The 19,944-nt window shown below is 37.4% G+C and overlaps 2 protein-coding genes across 3 annotated transcripts in view; both read right to left on the bottom strand.

Annotated features, from left to right (window-relative positions):
* Nucleotides 1–4,746, bottom strand: part of ASPM (assembly factor for spindle microtubules) — a 29,943-nt gene extending 25,197 nt beyond the window's left edge. Inside the window, exons 1-4 of the mRNA XM_050306973.1 lie at nucleotides 4,456–4,746; nucleotides 3,007–3,150; nucleotides 1,290–2,640; nucleotides 279–380 (exon numbers count right to left, since the gene is read on the bottom strand). Coding sequence (XP_050162930.1) covers nucleotides 279–380; nucleotides 1,290–2,640; nucleotides 3,007–3,150; nucleotides 4,456–4,746 — 1,888 coding nt within the window. The remainder of the gene's footprint in view (nucleotides 1–278; nucleotides 381–1,289; nucleotides 2,641–3,006; nucleotides 3,151–4,455) is intronic.
* A 328-nt stretch (nucleotides 4,747–5,074) lies between these two features.
* Nucleotides 5,075–19,944, bottom strand: part of ZBTB41 (zinc finger and BTB domain containing 41) — a 64,009-nt gene continuing 49,139 nt past the window's right edge. For both annotated transcript variants that reach the window (XM_050306985.1, XM_050306986.1), the window contains 9 exons: nucleotides 18,997–19,204; nucleotides 18,239–18,308; nucleotides 15,698–15,845; nucleotides 14,871–15,000; nucleotides 14,413–14,508; nucleotides 13,779–13,885; nucleotides 12,234–12,339; nucleotides 11,125–11,213; nucleotides 5,075–10,393 (listed from right to left, as the gene is read on the bottom strand). In XM_050306985.1, the coding sequence (XP_050162942.1) occupies nucleotides 9,750–10,393; nucleotides 11,125–11,213; nucleotides 12,234–12,339; nucleotides 13,779–13,885; nucleotides 14,413–14,508; nucleotides 14,871–15,000; nucleotides 15,698–15,845; nucleotides 18,239–18,308; nucleotides 18,997–19,204 (1,598 nt within the window). In that variant the 3' untranslated portion in view covers nucleotides 5,075–9,749. The remainder of the gene's footprint in view (nucleotides 10,394–11,124; nucleotides 11,214–12,233; nucleotides 12,340–13,778; nucleotides 13,886–14,412; nucleotides 14,509–14,870; nucleotides 15,001–15,697; nucleotides 15,846–18,238; nucleotides 18,309–18,996; nucleotides 19,205–19,944) is intronic.

Here is a 19,944-nt window from a genome sequence, read left to right as displayed (position 1 = left end):
TAAGCTGTAATGTAGCTTTTAGACTCACAGGTAGAACTGGAAGAAAGCAATATTTACCTTCAGCTGGCTGTGTGTTGCAATGAATTTTATTATGAGTAGTCAAAACAAATCACAAAAGGTTACATATATTGTTCTACTAGATATTGATTCATTTTAGGTACAATCTTCCATTTCATCTCAACTCTAAGCAGTTAGGTCTTACCAGACATTAGCAGTACAACAACTGTGACCTTCGGTTCAGTGTGTACTGTTTTACTAAATACCAGGAGTCTGCCTACCTGTTTTCTGTGGTTTCACAAATGTCAGGTGAGACTGGGCCAATCCAGGGACCGGTTTACTAATTCTCTTGGTAGTTTTAGATGCTTTCTGAAGTGAATAACCTACAAGCATTAACGCACAAATATCAACAGCCAGTATGTCAGTGAAAATTACAATATTAGAGTTCATGTCACTTCCAAAGCACAGAACTGGAGTAATTCCCCATTAACCCATTCAAAAATACCAATAACCTCCTTTTATTGGTGGAAAGTTACACAAATCAGTTTGGCTACAATTAAAAGGGATTAACAGTTAAGAGTAAATAAGTGTTCTTATATGTTCTTCCATTTACTAAGGAAATGTACTGATTGAATTTCATTACCATATCTAGAAAGATCTACTCAAGGCTGACAACAGCTAATTACAGACAGTAAAAAGCAGGCAGAGTTAACAAGACTAGGAACTTCTTCACTGAAAGGTTGGTCAGCCATTGGGACAGGCTGCCCAGGGAAGTGGTGCAGTCACCATCCCTGGAAGTGTTCAAAAGGCATGTGGATGTGGCACCTGGGGTTATGGTTTAGTGGTGAACACGGTGGTGTCAAGATAATGGTTGGACTTGGTAATCTTAGAGGTCTTTTCTGACCTTAACAATTCTATATTTGAAAACATGTGACAACAGCAATGGAGTCAAATATTCACAATGGTAAATATACGTCAGATATAATGTGCAGTAAGTTTCTAGTAAATTAGAATTACATAACAAGGGCTCTGCCAAAGAACTGTCAGATACTTTTCCTGTTACTGTCATTTACTTTATTCCTGTGTAAGTTTGTTAATTTGAAGCCAATGATATAACCAAAACTCTAATCTAGTTTTCAGACTTAAAATGCAGATGTCTAACAAATTGCAGAGACCCACATTTCAGGGACATAAAATATTTCTGACCGCTGCCAAACAGTTCAGTTTGCTAAACACATTTCATAATCAAAGGTATCTTTCAGAAAATGGTAAATGAAAGAAATACTGCTCACCTGCTTTCTTTCTCTGCCCTGTTTTCTCTCGGTTTGTGGGTTTGAAGGCTGCTGGTCTCATAGTCGTATGTGTTTGATTACCCGTGCTGGATGTAAGAGTTCTTTTTCTTTCCACTTCTTCTACATACACTGGAGCTGTAACTCTACTATTTTCTACATAGGTTTCACTTTTCCTCTTACGACACAAAGAAGTTGATCCAGTAGGAGATGAATTTACTTTGTCATTGTGACACTTACTTTCAGCTGAAATGGGACCTGTAACTGGCAGGTGTTCAAATATTTCTGCTTCTGTACATACAGGCACCACATTAGCACATTCTATTATTGCTTTATTAAGGCATTTTTTAGATTTCGGCTGGCACGTTTCTGCTCTTGTTTGTTCTGTAGTACCAGGCTTACTTTTTATAACAGTGGCAGAAAGAATTGGACGTTTTTTCGTTTGTTCTCTCTGAGAAGAATTATCAGTCTGAGGTTCCTCTGCCGAACGAGAACTGCAGTGATTTTCTTTGGGTTTGTCATCATGAAGTGATGTTACATTGTGCATCTCAAAGACTTTGTGTAAGTTGTGTTCTACGCAAACATGAGTTTCTGTCTCTACATCTCCATCCTTTCTCCATTTTGAGGGTAGAAATCTCTTTACAACATAAGTCTCTGTGGTAGATAGTACTAATGCTGCCTCAGGTTTAGGAGTCTTTGATTGCTTATCTGACAAACTGTCTTTCACAAATTGATCAGGTGACAGAATTGTAAAAGGCTGCTCTGTTGTGTCTATATCCACTTGATAATTGCCATTTACAAAAGCATCTGGACTTAAAATTCTTCTTGTACTTACAGCAGGTGCATATGCTGAGTGTTCTGGAGTGCAAACTGGTGAGAGTGTATAATTAAGAACTCCTCCACTGTCTGAAAGTGGTAGTTGTGCTAATCCATCAGAACCGTAGACACTTTCAGATTGCAACTCATGCTCATTAACACACTTCTTGACTTTATGGTTGTGTCTCTGAGGCAATAACTCCTCATTTACAGAGGCAGCAATATCTGCAAACGTAGTAGATCTTCTCATTGCAAGGGGTGTGCTAACTGTACTACGATGTTCCTCTGGCACTGGTGCAATAGGAGATGGAGGTGATTGATTTTCTGAGCCAAGAAGAGCGTCATTTCCTGGGGATGTATTATTTTGCACTGTGTTCTGATTTTCACATGCCTGAAGTGGACGTCTAAGTCTATCCACCTTCTGAGAAACTTGGAATGTTTTATCAACATTTTCTATTTCTGAAGTACCCTTTTTAACTTTTGTTGCAGCAGAGGTTTCTGAAGAGTTTTTCTTTTTTAATTTATCCCAAAGACTCCTCTGAAAAAGAACCACAAAAGTTAGTGTGATTTCCTAAATACTTCTCCGAATAAAAGTGAACATTACTAGCATATTTATTCAAAGTTTAAAAATACTATAGAAAGAACACCTAATACAAAATTCACAATATGTTATTTCTAGGCTTCAAAGCAGTTTATTTGCTCATGTTTTAGTTTTATTCTCTAAGTTGTAATGCGTCGGCACCTGCTTTCCAATCCAGTGGAAACAAAAATGAGGACAATGGGCATTTCCACAGACAGCATTATTTATCAAATTTTAATACTCCTTCACTGAATTTTCTAGTAATAAAAACAATATCTGTGTCAGCTATGCCAAAGTAACAGAATTAAGACGCCATAAACTCACCTTTTTCTTTGGGGGCTGCTCAGCAGCACCGAGGAGCACAGCCTGGTGTTTTACAACGCCATTAACAAGAAAAGTTACCAGTTCTCTGACTTTTCCTTCTTCTAATGGTGTCCATGTCACAGAAACAAAGATTCTTTGTCCTGACTGTTGGAGACAAAGAAATGTTTAATGCTTAGCATTTAGGTACACTTACGTAACATTAAAGTAATCAAATGAAACGAGGAGCAGTATATAGAAGTAACATATATTCCAACAACGTGAAATAATACACAACTGTTAGACGTTTAAATGTCAGTTTTCCCCCTTTTGACGTGTAAATTTAAGCAATCACTATCAAAAATGTCATATAACTAAAAGGACATATGCCTCTTAATGAAACTACAGTGGAGTACAAGCAAGAATATATATAACACATAAAAAGAACAAGATTTGAGTAAAGGTAAGCAGAAGAAATTACATAACTTTTTGCACATATTAACCTAATAAGTCCTCTGGAGTAATTCTGAATTATAGTGGGATGAATAATCAGAGGTTAATTTTAGGACCTTGGCTGACCCTAAATACAAGTGTCACATTTTTTAGTCAAACAACATGAAAAGATGAGATCTGACACACAAGCTGTCTGAATAAAAATAAATAAATAAAGACACTGCATATAAATAAAGACATACCTTACTATTCATTAATTACTACAGGAACCTGTTATTCAAATACTTCATACCAAGATTCCAGCCTGGTTTCATAAATTCATTATTGCAACAGATCTCCAAAGCATTTTTTCCTCTCTCATAGACTCTGGACAGTCTAGGTGACCATAGGTATATGTTTGTCTAAACTGTCCCTTTAAGAACTGGCATTGATTGGACTAACCACACTTCATATTGCCTCGAGAATCATAAATATTCATTCCTAGCTTAAGCCTGCTTTGCTCTCTATCGTGTCATTTAATTAACGTGCAGAACAGTGAATTAGCATCCTCTTCCAAAAGCTCTCACAGCGCTTTTCCTAAACATACATCCTCCAACTTTTTGACATGTCACTGTTTAAGCACCTCTTACTCTTCCGTCTCTAAAACCAGATTCCCGGAGAACAATTAATTTCACTTTGTTTATTGCACCTTGCCGCACACACCTCGTCTACTGAGCCGGGACGCGACACCTTCGCAGCCTTTTACAGCCCCCCGGGCACCGAGGGCTCGGACGCCCTTTGGGGCGAAGGACGGGACGCGATCGCGCCACCCACACCCACCACCCACCACCCACACCCACCACCCACAGCGGGGCGCAGCTTTCGGGTACCGGCTGCCCCAAAGCCCGCGGGACGCGTGGCTGCCCCCTTGGCAGGACCGCACCGCAACCGGCGCCCGCCCCGCTCCTCCCTCCCGGGCACGGCTCGGGGTCTCCCCCTGCGCGTCCCCGCTCAGACCCCCGGCCCCGCTCCCCGCCGCACCTGCACAACGAAGCGGCGGTGCTCGATGCTGAAGCCCTTGGCCGGGAGGCGCTCGACCACCACGTCGATGTGCTCCTCGTTGGGGTTGTCGAATCCCAGCGGGAGCGTGCGGGAAGCGCCCACCTGCAGGCGGCCGAAGCTGAGGAAGGGCGGCCGGGAGAAGTGGCTCAGGACCAGCACGGCGGGGCCCTCGTCCGCGTCCTCCTCGGTGCCCCATCGCCGCCGCCGCCCGGGGATGGCGGTGGGGCTGCGCTCCCAGCGCGCCGCTGCCGGCACGGAGCCCGCGGCCATGGCCGGGCAGCGGGACCCGCACAGGCCGCGCTGACCCAACGGCCGCGCCCGCCGCGCGCCCCTTCAAACCCGCGGCTCCGCCAATCGCCGAGCGGGCCGCGCCCGCCGCGCCCCGCCCCCCCAGCTTCTCCGCCAATCAGCGCCCGGCGCCTCATTTAAACGGCTGAGCTCGCGGAGCACGGCCCGTGAGGGCTCGGCCGGGCTGCGAGATCGAATAACAAAACAACGCGCCTGGGCCGAGCTCCGCGACCCGGGGATCTCGGCACATTAAAAAAAAACCCCACCCAAAAACAACCAGTAAATCAAACGAAACCAAGCCGTAGGTTTGTTTTTTTTTTTTCCTAAATAAATTTAATTTACAAAATATTTTAAAATCGAAAGCAGAATGAGACACGCACGAATTTGATCAAAACATCGCCTCATCTGTTTCTCTTTCATGAGCTTTAAAATTAAAAGACATACAGAGTACTGTGTTTCCATGCTGTTCAAAAAAAGGGGAGGGGGGGGGCAAAAATCAAAACTTTGCACAAGCAGCCCTGCAGTAAATCCTGTGAAGCACACAATGTTATTAAGACAAAAGAACTTTACTTTTCCATAGCAAAACAAAATTACACATAGGACTGAGTACTTCTACATTCACAGTACACTTCCTAGCTTTTCCTTACAGCAAAGGATTTCCCCTAAAAAGACAACTTTAAAGACTCCCATCTAACATACCAACCTGTACAGATCACATTTAAAACACATTATCCCATATACCAGTGACAAAATATTGAGTTCTTTTCACCTTAGTCTTTCATATAAAAAGGACCAACATTTAAACATGATCAAAATGGTTATGGGAGTTCAAAAAATTTTGCCATTTTTACCTTTAATCCATCAAATAATTTTAAACCAAAACATTTCTTATGAATCATGAAAAAGACCCTATGTGGGCTTAAGCAAAATGACTGCCCTGCATTACATTCTGCCAGTGACATTCTTCAATGCACACGATGAAACAACCAAATCACTGTGAGATCGTATTGTAGAGAAAGATCCCACGTGACAGCAGTCACAAGGACCTACAGATAAATGCACTCCATTTCCCTTTAGCTTTAGGCATATGGGGAATATGCACTCTGCATCAGGTAGGCATGTATGTTCAATATCTCACATCTTTTATACTGTTCTCAGGAAAAAAAAACCCTATTCATCTACAACAGCCCTCTCAGAATTCTTTCATAATTCTACATTCATGAACTCCTACACAGGAATTATTTTAAATTAAAAAACTTAAGAGTTATTTATTTCATTTATTCCTTAGCAGTCCATAACACATTTCATGTTCAATCAAGCACATTGTGAGGTGACTCCTTGGAAGCATTCTGCAGTTCTGGATGCTCTTTGACATTCATTACTAGGGAAAGGAGCTTAGCTCTTTGATGATACCAAATAAATCTTTTGTCATTATGGTCTGGCACAACCCATCTTTAAAAACAACTACCCAAATTATAGTCCAGACTAAAGTAGCACTACAATTTTAAGGAAACCACAGCCTTACGGAAGATATATCATCACCATTACAAAGACTGATGTTCAGCATGAAAAGAACCCATGAGAGACATACCTTTGTAAGAAAAGTGTCAGTGCTCAAATAAATAAACTGAACATAAAATCCACTAAAAGAATTAAAGGCAGTAACCCAGAAATTTGTATAGCAAAAAACATAGAATCCAATGTTTAAACAGAATGAGTGCAATAAGTTCTCAGAACCACACGTAGTTTGGAGTACCAACACAGACTCCACTCTTCTTTCCAAAGGTCAGCATGTGGTAAAGACCAACTTTTTGCAATGTGCCACTAATCACCCTTTAGAAATATTTTTAAGAGACACCTCCTTCTTCCTTCTTTGGCAATAAATGCTCAGCTGAGCCAATGACTGCCAGATAAAACATAGCCTTTGCTGTAAATGCACCCTCCAGATCAACAGGACATGCACTCTCCTGTGAATACATACACATATTAAAACGGAGGTGCCAGACACTAAGGAGTTTCACCCCATGCAGCTGCAAAGTGTAGATCTCTGCCCTTCAACTCAGTCCTCTTTAAGAACTATCCTCCATCAAGCTGAAACAAGATACTTCCACCTACCAAATGAAGTACCAGTCCATGAAAATTTACTTTGCTCATATATGAATTTTAAATAGATGTAAAGCCATATGAATTATAGCTCATGATATTAAATAAAAATAAAAACTATGTATCTAACACATAAGCTTTCCTATTTTCTTTCACTGTCAACTGGCAATGATCCAGCCTGACCAGCAGGTAAAAACACTAACTAGTAGGGTTATCTGCAAATAAAAGAACACCAAAGAACTAGTAGGTCATTTTTTCCAGGAATGACTAGTAATTCTGGTCACCCAAACAAAGAGAGCACTCGTTTTTCTGAAAAACTAGTCCTTTTATAGTCCGGTTCTTGTTGGGCATCCAAGAACATAAAGCCCTTCGGAAGTTATTGACCTTAATGTTTTCTGAATAAACAACTGAATAGAGAAAAGCCATTATTCAGAATATATATAAAAGGCACAAACATGAAAGAATTTTCAAAAGGACATTATCAAGTAAATATGACCGAATTTCCATTTTCATATTTTCCTGGAGTGCCTTCCAAACAGACTGGAGTTTAAAAGAAACAATCAGTTATCAACTACTACTTAAGCCACTGCTTTGTCAAATCCTACAATACCTTTTTCTACTGTAGGACAGAAAAGACAAGGAATAACAAAGAGTTAGACTTTTTAGTCTGAGCACTGCACTGACAGCATTGATGTCGGGTTATTTTTACCAGTGCAATTACAAATGCATTAGAAATCATGTTCCATGTGCACACGCGATAATATGAATACGATACACACACGTCGACTTGAAAACTTCACATGTAACAGCCATTTTCAAGCCATGGAGTGCAAAGATGACAGAAACAGTTTTATTCTGAAAGAAGATGAAGGTGGAGTTAGAAAGCAGGAAGGGTAGTACTTGATAGTGTCCTTTCAGAAGGTGGCATTCAATGGCCTTGTTATTGCTGTGTATTTGCTAGTCTTCAGCTTCTTACCAGATATATTTACAGCACATCAGTCTGAACATTCCCAGAGCACAGCTCTAAATTTTGCTTTAGAGATACAAACATAGAACAGTTAAACATACGTAGTCCTGTTTTAGAAACTGAACTTTTAAAGTTTAGGACTTCTGTTGTGCTTCTTTGGCTAAGTCCTATTTAAATATTGATAACACTTACAATTCTATAATTCTGCCACTATTTAACAGCTAACAGAAATCTTTGGTGTGTTTAAGTTAAGAATCCATTAGGGTACAAGCTTCAAAATATGAACATTCAGGCAGTTCTGGCCCCTCTCCTGCAAACTGCTCAATACTGAAGTAGATGAGGATTAACAAAATTTAACACCAAAGTATCTGAATATGATTTAAAATGATCCACGCCACTTGAGAGTTTGTAGAACTGTGATGACGAGAGCTTTTCACCACAGCTCACTTGTGTTCAGGTCACTGAATAAATTTAACAGTTACAATTATACACGTAAGTCCAGTTTCCCATTTTAAAGATTATTTGAGATAATAATTTATTATTAGGGAAAACTGGGGGGAAATTTAAATCTTAATTCTCATCTTAATGAGAATCCTATGTAATTCTTGTGAGAAATCATGAAATTACTTCAGATACTTTCTTTGGCATCATATTCACCAAAAAACCACAGAAAAATTATTTTTAAAAAAGGCTTAAAATAGAAAGCTTGATGAGGTTAAATTATACTAGATTTCATGGTAACACCAAACTTGTAGTTCAAAATGGTTCTTTTGGAAAAAAAACCCCTTATGTTTAGTAAATAAAAAGCTAAAAATAATTAGATATAAAATACTCTTAAGAGTTTGACTTTGGTTTTATAAACACAGTACAAGAAAGTGAGAAACAAAACAATTTAATTAGCGACTCACAAGATATTTGTAATTATTGATTAATTGTTTTTGCTTAAATAGAAATTGAGTACTGTTCTGGAACAGTCTTTAAATTTCTCCTCTATCAGATAACCTGAAAATGTGGCACTCAGCTATGACTTACGCTCTAACAAGGATGAACCACGTCAACCCTTCATGTCTGTTCACAGATTAAAATGACCTTGCGAATACTTCCTTTTCTTTCAAAGTCAGAGTGTGAGGTGCACTTTAGAAGACAAACAAGATTGAAAAAGCAAGAAAAAAAGGCATATTAAAATTATATAGAACTAAGTGTAGAAAATTAGACAATACCATTGTCTAGATCTTCCCACATTATTCAATATTAGAGATCAAGGAAGAACTAAGAGGCCAAATTTAAGCAGCCTAACTATACTCAGGGGTTATAAACACCCTGTTTAGTGTCTTCATAAAATATCACAGAATCCCTTTTCAGAAGAACCTAGTGCCTGTGTCCACTGGCTAGACTCCAGAGTCCAGGTGACTTTAAAACCCTCCAAAAATGCCTGAGGGTTCAAGTAAAATTATATATTAATTTCTGTGTGAAACATAATTCAAAGTTTGTGTTTTATAGCCCTGCCTGCCCTTACAAATTTCAATGAATTTGATATAGTCCTTATTCTTTCAGAATGCTTTCTATTACACTTAAAACATTAACTTAAAGTGAGATGTAGAAAGGCAATTTTTTTAAATTAATAGTCAGATATGTAATGACACTTCTCAGCCACTATCCTTAAAAGATATTTAAGAGCATTATTTTAAAAGACCATCTATAAGATTCTTAAAAACTCTTAAAATCACAAGAAACACTCTTTCAGTATGCATCAAAATGTGCCTAAATGTTCAAATATTATGTAAACAAATTGTTTTTCCAAAACTATGCAGAAGACTTGTGAGTCCAAATAAAATATAAAATACAAATCTTCGTTGCCGTATCAGCCTTCTGGCGGCTAATGGCCTATTAAATCAGGTGGAATGTTATGGTCTGATCATGAATGTTCATTGCTTGAAATATTCTGTACAGTGGGAGTTGTGTCTAGTCCCAGTAAAGTTCCAAGATATGACTGGTCTCTGGGATCCAACATTTGCTCAGGCCTTACAGGATGAACAATATTTGCAGGCTGTGGAGTAAGAGTGTATTTCTCTAGAAATGCCAGGTCTGTGGCTCGTTGATACTCTGCCTGCTCAGGCTGTGGAGGCAGGATGCTGTGTGACTGAGCAGGATGCTGCACCAGCTCTGCTTGTGGGTCAGACATGGGAACTGGTACCAGAGTTACAGGCACACACACTTCTGTGGATACATTCTGTAGCAAAGTTTTGGCTTCAGACTGATATGCTTTGGACTGTTCCACATACTGTTTAGCCTCAGTTTGGTACACTTTGTCATCAGAGGTGTACTGCACTGGTAAGGAGACCAGCTTTTCCTCTGGAGAAGATGCCATTGCCTCTTCTGCAGCCTTTGATCCGTGAACATGATCAATGTGATATTTCAGCTTGTCTTTTCGTTTAAATGTTGCATTGCAGTGTTGGCAATTAAAAGGTCGAGCATCTGAATGAATAACCATGTGTTTTGTTAACGTCTTCTTAATTCTGAAAGACTGATTACAGATTTGACACTTGTAGGGTTTCTCACCTAAAAAGACAGAGAAGTAAAAATCAATTACTCTGAGTAACACCAAATCACACATAAATATGCAAATACCTACATGGATTATGGCATAGGGACCTATTATAAAACAATTTTACTGAAAACAAAGTTTGGAATCAAGGGAGCCATCAGAAGTTTGTTTACAAGTTATATGGACATACTCTTCTCTTTACGTGAAATTCTCTCAATACTTTGGATTTATGTTAGAATATAAACTAAATAAAAAAGAACAGTCTTTAAACTGTTATGATACAGGTATTAAATGAGCTCAGTTTGTATTTCCATATATTTCAAAAGGACAATCATTTTCCTAAACATAAGTCAGGAAAAACAAAGTCAAACAGAAAGGATAACCCTTTCCAAAGGGATTTCAAATCCTTGTTTAGATTACCACTTGCAACATAGTAATCTCTGGATCAAGAGACATTTAGAAGATCTGGGTAAATTGTGCAAAAACACACACCAGTAAAATAAAGGAGGAGGTGTAGAGAGTGTACTACAAACCTGTGGTGAGGATTATCAGTATTTCAGCTGATACATTCAGAGATTAGAATTCAGGAATGACCAATATATGAGAATGAATAAAGTCTTGCTGCTTCCTCCTACTCTTGCCCTGAACGCTCAACAACCACAATGAATTAAATAACTGAACCGATACTGATGCATAAAAATACATTCCTACATGTTTTGTGGTTTAGTTGGAGTTTTATTTTTACCTGAATGTGTCCTAAAATGCATTTCCAAACTTGATTTCCCTTTAAAAACTTTCTTACAGACTTCACACTGGTGAAATGTTGCTTTATATCTTTAAAGAAGAAAAGACATTTCATGTTAGATGCTTTTTTTTTTGTAACCAACTAATAAAGCTTGTGCACAGTCCTTTCTGAAATCTTTAACTGCAAAATAGCTAAATATCAAAGTTTCAACATTTCCTCACATATGTTCCTATTTCTTGGCATCTACATACCAATAAGGTCAATTAGATACTTTTTAATATTCAATCTTATTCTCTGTGGGATGCTACTTTAGTGTTCAAAGAGCAAGAGCCACTAAAATGTCTTTTCTGACCCCCAAAATACCTTTAAGTACCATTTTTTCCTCAACATCCACAAGAAGCTATTACTTTGGTAGAATTAGGCCATAAATAAGGTTCTAGTAAAGGTAAAATTTCTAGGTGGGCTACTGCCTAGTGAGGAAAAAAAAAAGAAAACAAGGAGACGATGTGCTATACTTTCAACACAGATCCATCTACAATGGCTTCTCCTCAACACTAATGAATACTAACAGGTATAAAACACATAATTTGACAAAAAACTAGGTCTGCTTATTGCAAATTTCTGAAAGGCTTATACTGAGAGCTCAAGAACTTTAAAACTCTGTTGCATTTTCAATTTACAGTCACAACTCAGGTTTCAAACTTTTTACCTACTTTCAGAGCCACTAATCTGCTGCCAGCTTCTAAAATACCTTAAGTGTGGCATAATTCTCACAGTGCTTACATAGTGACTAATAATTCAGTTTTAACTAGTCTGCAGTGACAAGAGCAAGCCATTAATTTAGAACATTGAGACAGAAAACTGACAGATTAAAAATTGATCCTTTTTAATACTTCTATTTAGTTAATTATGCTACAAAGAAAATATCTTGCTTTAATTGTGAAGGCAATTTTCTAACATCCACTTCAAACTGTAATAGTGATATCTCTACCACAACTAACGTAACAGGCACGACAAACACACAGACTACTAGAATTCTGCTCAAACATCCCAACAAAATCCCTTACAGTACAGAATTATTTATGCAGTTGTAAAAAACCCACACTTACTTCTGCCAAACTTTTTCTCCTAGATGAACACTTTTATAATGAACGGTAAGGTGATCTCTACGGCCAAAACATTTTCCACATTCCTCACACTGATGTGCTTTTTCACCTACAAGCACAAAATTCAATAAATCTTGGTTTAATCTTTTGGAATTTATTAAATATCTAAGAGCTACAATTATAAAATATACAAAATATTTATGTTCCCAATGTCCAGTCAATCAAGCTCTTCCACAGCTTACTTGGAAAACGATTCTCTGTTATCGGAAAACAAAATTCAGGAAGTATGTTGGTTCTATTTTTACCACTTGTTATATATGCCTAATACGTATCATATATGACCATTTGTCATTCCTATAAAGAAATTCATGTTCAAGTCAAGAGACACGTCCCCAAACAGCCACTACATGAGAGGTACAAGACTAGGAATGCACTCCCTTCATTATGACCTGAAATGTGATATCTTCAATAATTCAGCTGTTTTAAAAGAGAAGCTTATTGAAACATACCAATGATTTTCAGCTACTAGTTTTTGGAACTTAAAAGTACACCATAGTATTTATCTTTTTAATTATCCTGATTTAAATAGTTACCTTTTCCTTTTATGCTGCTGTTTAAAAGTATCCTGATTCTTTTGAGTCATCTTGAGATCTTCCACAAAGTGGCAGAATATTTCTTCTCATGTAAGTAGGAGGAGTGTGGACAGTCAAAGAATGTAACTTTCTAGAGGGGGAAAAGCAAATAGAGCAGAAAAGAGGATTTTTTTTTTTTTTGGTACTTGGGAGTTTTCAAAGATTTCTTTATTTGATAGCAGACATGATTTCAAATACCAAAAAAGAAGCTGTCCTTCAAAAAAAAAGCTCGAGAAGTTTAGACTCTGATCACTTTCATATTTTCATGCTGCCTCCTAGTATTTTGCCTCCTAGAGGGACATATTCCCTCTGGAAGTCACTGAAAAAGTCACTGGCGAATCTTTGCTCTTCCTATACATTTGATAACCTTTCTGCTCTCAGTGCAACAGTTTTTTGTTTTTCTTTCTCCTGATCATCCCCATCTGGCTGTTCTCAGGACTGATTTCCTCAGTCTTCCATCCCTCTGTCCCTTAACAGAGACTTTAGAAACACCTCTTTGATGTTCTTACATTAAAGTGATCAGCGTACAAACTTTGACAGAGACTCCGACAGCTTCTTCTGTGTTGTGGTAATAATGTTTCACACAATTGCTATTAAAAAAAAGAAATCTGAACTGATTAAAAAAATCCTCCTTTTTCACTATTGCTTTTTTATTTATTATTTTTAAAGCAATTCACTGTTACATGTTTTTGACTGTCCCTTGGCTTTCTATGTTAACACGGAGGAAACACTTGGTTTTTAAACCTTGAAAACACGTACGAGTAACCCTACTTAGTAGTCCTTAAAAATAGTGAGAGGAACTTTCATAAGGCCTAACAAACAAGGCATGTACTGAAAACAAAATCCATAATTAATTTTTATTTGGTTTTATTTCAAAACAGTAATTTTGAAGACAATTTTCAAAGAAAATACCTACCTGAATGAATTTTTTTGTGTTTTGTCAGATGGTCGTGCCGAATAAATGTTTTCCCACATTCTTCACATTCATATCTCTTGTCATCGTGGTGGACTCTTAGGTGAAGTCTGCATATTTATAGTTATAAACAAACCAAAATAATGCAATTATGTTAACATAATCTGTACTGCTAATTCAGTGCAAAATACCAGAAAAAGCGGTCTTTAATGCTTCACGTAAGTATCAGGAAATAACTTTCAGATGAGGTACACTTAAACTGCTCTTAAAAAGCAAGAGAGAACAGAGCTGAACTCTCACATGTGTCATTAATTTAGTAGGATATTTTAGTCCTCTGCTTACTTTCTTACTGAGTAACAAAGATGCAAACGTTTAAGATGTGCAAGAAACTCAAGTTTGACATAAGATTTGTAAGAGACTGTGTGTGTTTAAGCCAATAATTTATTAAAAATTAAATAACTTCTTACAGATTATTAATATATTTTCAATATTTCTATATTTCAATGTTTAATAATGCCCTCAGAGTTGGAATACTCCAAAACACATACATTACAAAGAATTTTATTGATAACATGAATGCATATATATCAGCAAATAAGCAAAAGAGCTTAGCAGCTTGTTTAATAAAAATCTGTACCTGTAAGAGCTTCCATGACGAAAACTCTGCCCACAAATACTGCAAAGATGAGGCTTCTCTCCACTGTGGATTCTCAGATGTTCTTTCAAAGTTGTTCTGTTTAACAGAAAAAGTTTAGGCAGTAAAACTTAATTTTAGGCAATGTCCCTCCCGCATTTCCCAAACAAATGCAAGATGTTTTTGCACAACACAGGAATCTTAAGTGAAGTGAATGAGGGGTGAGACTTTCTCAATATAATTGCACCTCATAACTAATTACCTACAGTTGTCACTCTAAATTTTATAGGTGATCAGAAAATCACATACTACTTTTGGCTCTGACACCACTTTATAATACACCATCCCTCTGAAATGCTCCCATTTATGTTAAAAACTCAAAGCTAAAACATATTCAAAATCAAAGTATGCTAAATATTTTTCTGTTCCGGTGAAGTTCAAGTAGTCACTCAACTCCTTACCGTTCCCTGACAGATTTTCCACAGATGAAACATGTCCATTTCCTCTTTCCCCCATGAGTACATTCTATATGGCGCTTCAGATTTCCTGTATCATTAAACTGGCGGCCACAAATGTCACAGGGAAAAGGCCCTAGAAGTAAACAGACACATACAGCAGTATTAACTGCCAGCTAAACTAAATAAGATGCACAACCTGCTTACTTGTGAAAACCCTGAAAACTTTGCAAACAAAAATTCTGTCTAACAAGTTATTAAAGTTTAGTGCAGCCAGCATACTTTAATTAGAGTTTGTGCACTTTCTGCTCAGATAAGTTATTTCTAATATCTGGTATTTTGACAAATCTCATTACTGTACAGTAAAAATTTAGAATTAATAGTCAAAAGTAGTTAAGCCTACTTAGATTGCTTGAAAAAACAAATTCCCATTACTATCAGCAATCTAATTCCTACCCAGCAGAAACAATTCTTAGTTATAAAGAAGTCTTCAGAATACTTCACGAGGAAAGGAAGAGGTCTTTTGAAAACTTCAGAAAGAATCTGGCTCCATAGCTAAGAATAAAACAGTTTTAAAATCAAACTAACCTTAAGTCTTCTTCCTCCTCAAAATTTTGACTTGTTAAGGTACAACAGAATGACTCAAAAACACCGCTGAACAGAAAAGTAAAACCCAACCAACAAAAAAAAACCCCAAACAACTCTGTCACAAAACTAGAAAAGAGAACTGGAAAAGCAGGTGGGGTGGAAACCAGAATGATCAGAACATACAGTAGTGGGGCAAGGTTTTACTTTAAATCTATTGTTTACATGTCAGAAGGAGGTTTCTATACCGAGATGGAATTTTTCTTGATGTTTCAGTCTTGCAAACCGGGATTTAAAATGCTCTTCACAATAGGTACACTTGAAGGGTTTATCCTGAGAGTGAAGGATCATATGCTCTTCCAAATGAGGTCTTCGAGTGAAAGATTTCTTGCAAATCTAAAATGATAATACACTTTATCAGAGATATATTATAACCCAATATTTTTACCATTCATAAACTCTTAGCAGTTAATTTCATCTGCTCTCTGCACCAATGGAAGATTAAATAGGTATTCTTCAAAAGCTTACTTGTGAAGCCTTGCAGTCGACATCCAAACCAGTCTGTGTTGTACATAACCCATAGCAGATTGTCCTGTTTAAATTAGGATGCAGATCTACAGCAGCCTAAATCAAACTACTGCCAACTCCTGCATGGTGTTACATTTTCCTCCCCCCTTCTTCTTTCTACTAACTCTAGCACTTCCCAGACTCTTTTCCTAGGGTATTTCAATACAGTAATTCAGCAGAAAATAAGCCAATGTAAAAAAAAAAAAAAGGCTAATAGCTGTGACTTGGTTTCAGATGCTGAAACGGCTCAGTGGGACTGTGGTAAAAATTGTTATAGTACAAGCTACTGTAGAATCAGAGTCATACCTGCCCCTTTATTCCCTCTGGGAAATTCTCTGATGGCAGGTATTAAAGAGAAAATGCCAATACCAACTAAGAAGCATAACTCAAAATATATTTTAGAACTACAGAAATGCCACAGGGCTAAAATTATGTGAGCTTCTCAGTACTGTTTTCAGATTAACCAAAACCTAAATGTACAAGAATTGTTAGTAGTGATTGAAGTAAGTATGCAGTACAATTACAGAATTGAAGCCACAGTTCAAATTTAGGTGTTTAACCCAGGTATTACAATTTATCATCAGGGTCCTATGCTGCAACATAAATCAACACAGTTCTCACTAACTTCACTGTGAAACTCTTGACATTGTTTATAAGAGCTGAATTTGGTACTACCCGAGGCCCATATATTAAATCCTGCAATCACTTTCTCAGAGGGCACCTGAATAAGGAAATCAAAAGCAACCTTATTTGTTTAAAAACTCATTAATGTAAAACATAGGTGTAAGAAAATCCCATACCTGGAGAAAGTATAATAGCCTTCTTGCTTTTCTTTACTATTAATACTCTATTGTTTCTGTATTTGCTTGTATTCCTCAAGGATTAAAGTATGGTCACCAAATCCTGGTGTTCACACACGGACTACAGCATAAACCAACAACCTGAATGAATCCTGCAGCTTACATCTGTGGCACCTCAGCTCTCAAAACGTACCACACAACCTGAAAACAAAGTCACAGCACTGCACCCAAGGGTTCTGTTCAATCTCCAAATGCTATAAAAGCTAAAATTCTACCCCTGCTCTCAATTCAAGCGCATTTTCAATGCATATAACCTGTACAAGAGCAGCAGCTCACTTTTTGAATTTCTATTTACAATTGTCAGGAAAGAAAATAAACCCACAAACCACAAAGTGGAGTTTATCAAATCACTCATCTGGGAAGCATTCTTTCCCAGGATGAACATCAACAATGTGGCATGATTGATTCCCACTATTACAGTGTTTCTCATCTAGTAACAAACAGATTCTGTAACATGTTTGCACAATACAACTTCATCTGGAAGTTGGTCAAACATGTAATACATCCAACCACAGTCCCACCACCAAGAGACTGAACAGTACAAATTCCTACAGCTGGTATCTCCCAACCTCCTACTGTACATTTATAAGTGAAAGTTCCCAAACAAAGCAAGGTTAGTAATTATGTTAGGGCACCTAATATTACAGACATACAGCAGCATACAGCAGCATACAGCAGCTTGCATAAACAAAACAGCTGCCCCCAAAAAGTAAATCAATTCCCTTAAAAAAAAACCAAAAAACAAACCTCCACATCTGAAATTTTAGAACATTCCTTGCCAGTATACAGAGAGAGAATAGAAATTCTACAAACTCCTTTTTAGAGTAGATGTAGTTTCACACATATAAACCTCTCCTGGGGAAAATCAAGGGCGGTATTCTATGATTTTACAACTAGACATAAATTTAGTACAAATTTACAACTCTGTTGACACATATATGTAGTTAAATGAGAAAGTGTTTCGTATTTTCCTCACTACTGAGAGCCTTCCTAGAACAGGATCCTTTATAGTCAGTGCTTGATGTGCATACTTAACAGGAGAGCAACTTACTCTGTTCTAAAAGTATTCATAACACTCAAGTCTAATCATTTGCAAACTGATATATACAAATAGCAGTAATAACAGATCACATTAAAAAATACTGCCTCGAACTATTTTAGAATTCAAATTGGTATTATCTACCTGACCAGAGGCTGTATATGCAGATAAAGCTCAGTCCTTAAATCAGCACATAGAAGAAATTTATACCATCACTTACAAAGCCTTGTGAGCTTTCACAGAAACACATATCGTATTTTCACTTAAACTCACAAAACACAGACTCTATATGAAACAAACAAAAAGTACTGAATATTACTTACATCACATTTCCAACCTTCACTCTTTGTCTTCTTGATAGAAAGAAATTCTTGTACATTCTCTGGATGAAACCTAGCAAAAAGACAGAAGCTGAAGGTAGTCATTGCTTTCTGAGATGAAAATCACACAAATACTAAATACCTATTTTTAAACTTTATATGTCATGACAGTTTATTACCAAACCCACAGAACAGAACACTTGACATTGAAACAATTCTGGTGCACAATAATTGGAAAGCAGTGTTGACTACAGACTCCTGTAGCATCTCATATGACTCTTGATAAGACAGTTTCAGTTCTAATGCCTTATGGATATTTATAAAGAGATAAGAAAAAAAACAGTATGTAAATAATACCTTATAATTAGGCCTGTCATAAATGAATTATTCACCTAAAAGAATCTGCATGGAAATGGTTTAGCCCCCTATTATCATCAACAGTAAAGCATTCACATCTAAAACCAAAGAAGATATTTCATTCTGCCTCCAAATTAAAAGCATCACAGGCAATTATTAAGACTGACGTGTTCTGATTGTGCTAGCTAATCTGAGAGATTCTAAAGTTTATAATAAAAAACCTATGGTAGAACTCTCACAGAAACCTCGGGCAGGTTAGGTGCCCATGGTTAATCCCCATGCCCTCTGAAAAGACACTTGTTTGAAAAAAATGCTTATAAAAATAATGCAGAATATACTGTGTGCATACATACATTTATCTCCACTTCTAAAGTGAAATGTCAGACACATCTGCTCATACTTGCCTCTTCACATGCTTTGCTAAAGTCTTTTTGCTTGCATGCAGCTTATTGCAGTAGGGGCATTTGTGTTCCTTCTTATGAAAGTCAGTATCACTGGAGTGTTTCTTTCTGTGCACTGTCAGGTTGGACTTTGTTGAGTAGCGCTGGTGACATATATCACATTCAAAAGGCTTCTCCCCCGTGTGCACACGTGTATGGCTCTCATATTTGCCTGTACAACAACAAAAAAAAAATCTGTTAGCACGAACTGTAACAGGTATCATCTACCACACGGGTTTGGGGTTTGTTCAGTAATCTCTCTCGCAGATGCAGTCAAGCTCTAAGTATCCTCCACAGGCATCTAAAGATGCCTAATGGTTTTCACCAACAGGAAAACTGTATTTGATCCAAGGTTCTTCCATACACTTCCACCTTAGTGTTAAATCTGTGTGAGGGTTACGAGTCACTCCTATTCAACCCCACAGCACAGTCTGTTCTGAAGTACTGGAAGTTACACTACTATTCTTTCATTACACTGATTGTGAAGTACCTTTGCAGAATGGGAACAGCCTGGTAACAAGCTGGTATTTTTAAGGTACTTTCAAATAGCAAAACACCGAATGAATGATACACACCCTTGCACATTACCTGTATTTGAGACCCCACATACTACTATAAAAAAAATACTACTCTCTCATTTCTTTCAGTTTGTATTCCCTCTTCTGTTTGCCAGTTTTTTCCTGAGAACAGACTTCTGTCCTACTCTGCAGATCCACCTACCTCAAGTGAACAGCAGGTTCTCTGCTTTGTACTTGGTTTTATTTTTTCCTCTGCAGAATATCCATGTATTCTTTAATATATTACTATAAATCTATGAGCTTCTGTAGCTCATAAATGTAACACACAAGTCAATTGTCTACTGTAATACAAGCTTATAAAGAAATACTTTACGTATCACTTGTTTTAATGCAT

This window comes from Myiozetetes cayanensis, unplaced genomic scaffold, assembly GCF_022539395.1.
Source record: "Myiozetetes cayanensis isolate MyiCay16 unplaced genomic scaffold, myiCay2020 scf12, whole genome shotgun sequence".
Classification (NCBI taxonomy): Eukaryota; Metazoa; Chordata; class Aves; order Passeriformes; family Tyrannidae; genus Myiozetetes; species Myiozetetes cayanensis.
The sequence above is the reverse complement of the archived record's forward strand: the minus strand, read 5'-3'. Positions and strand labels throughout refer to the sequence as shown.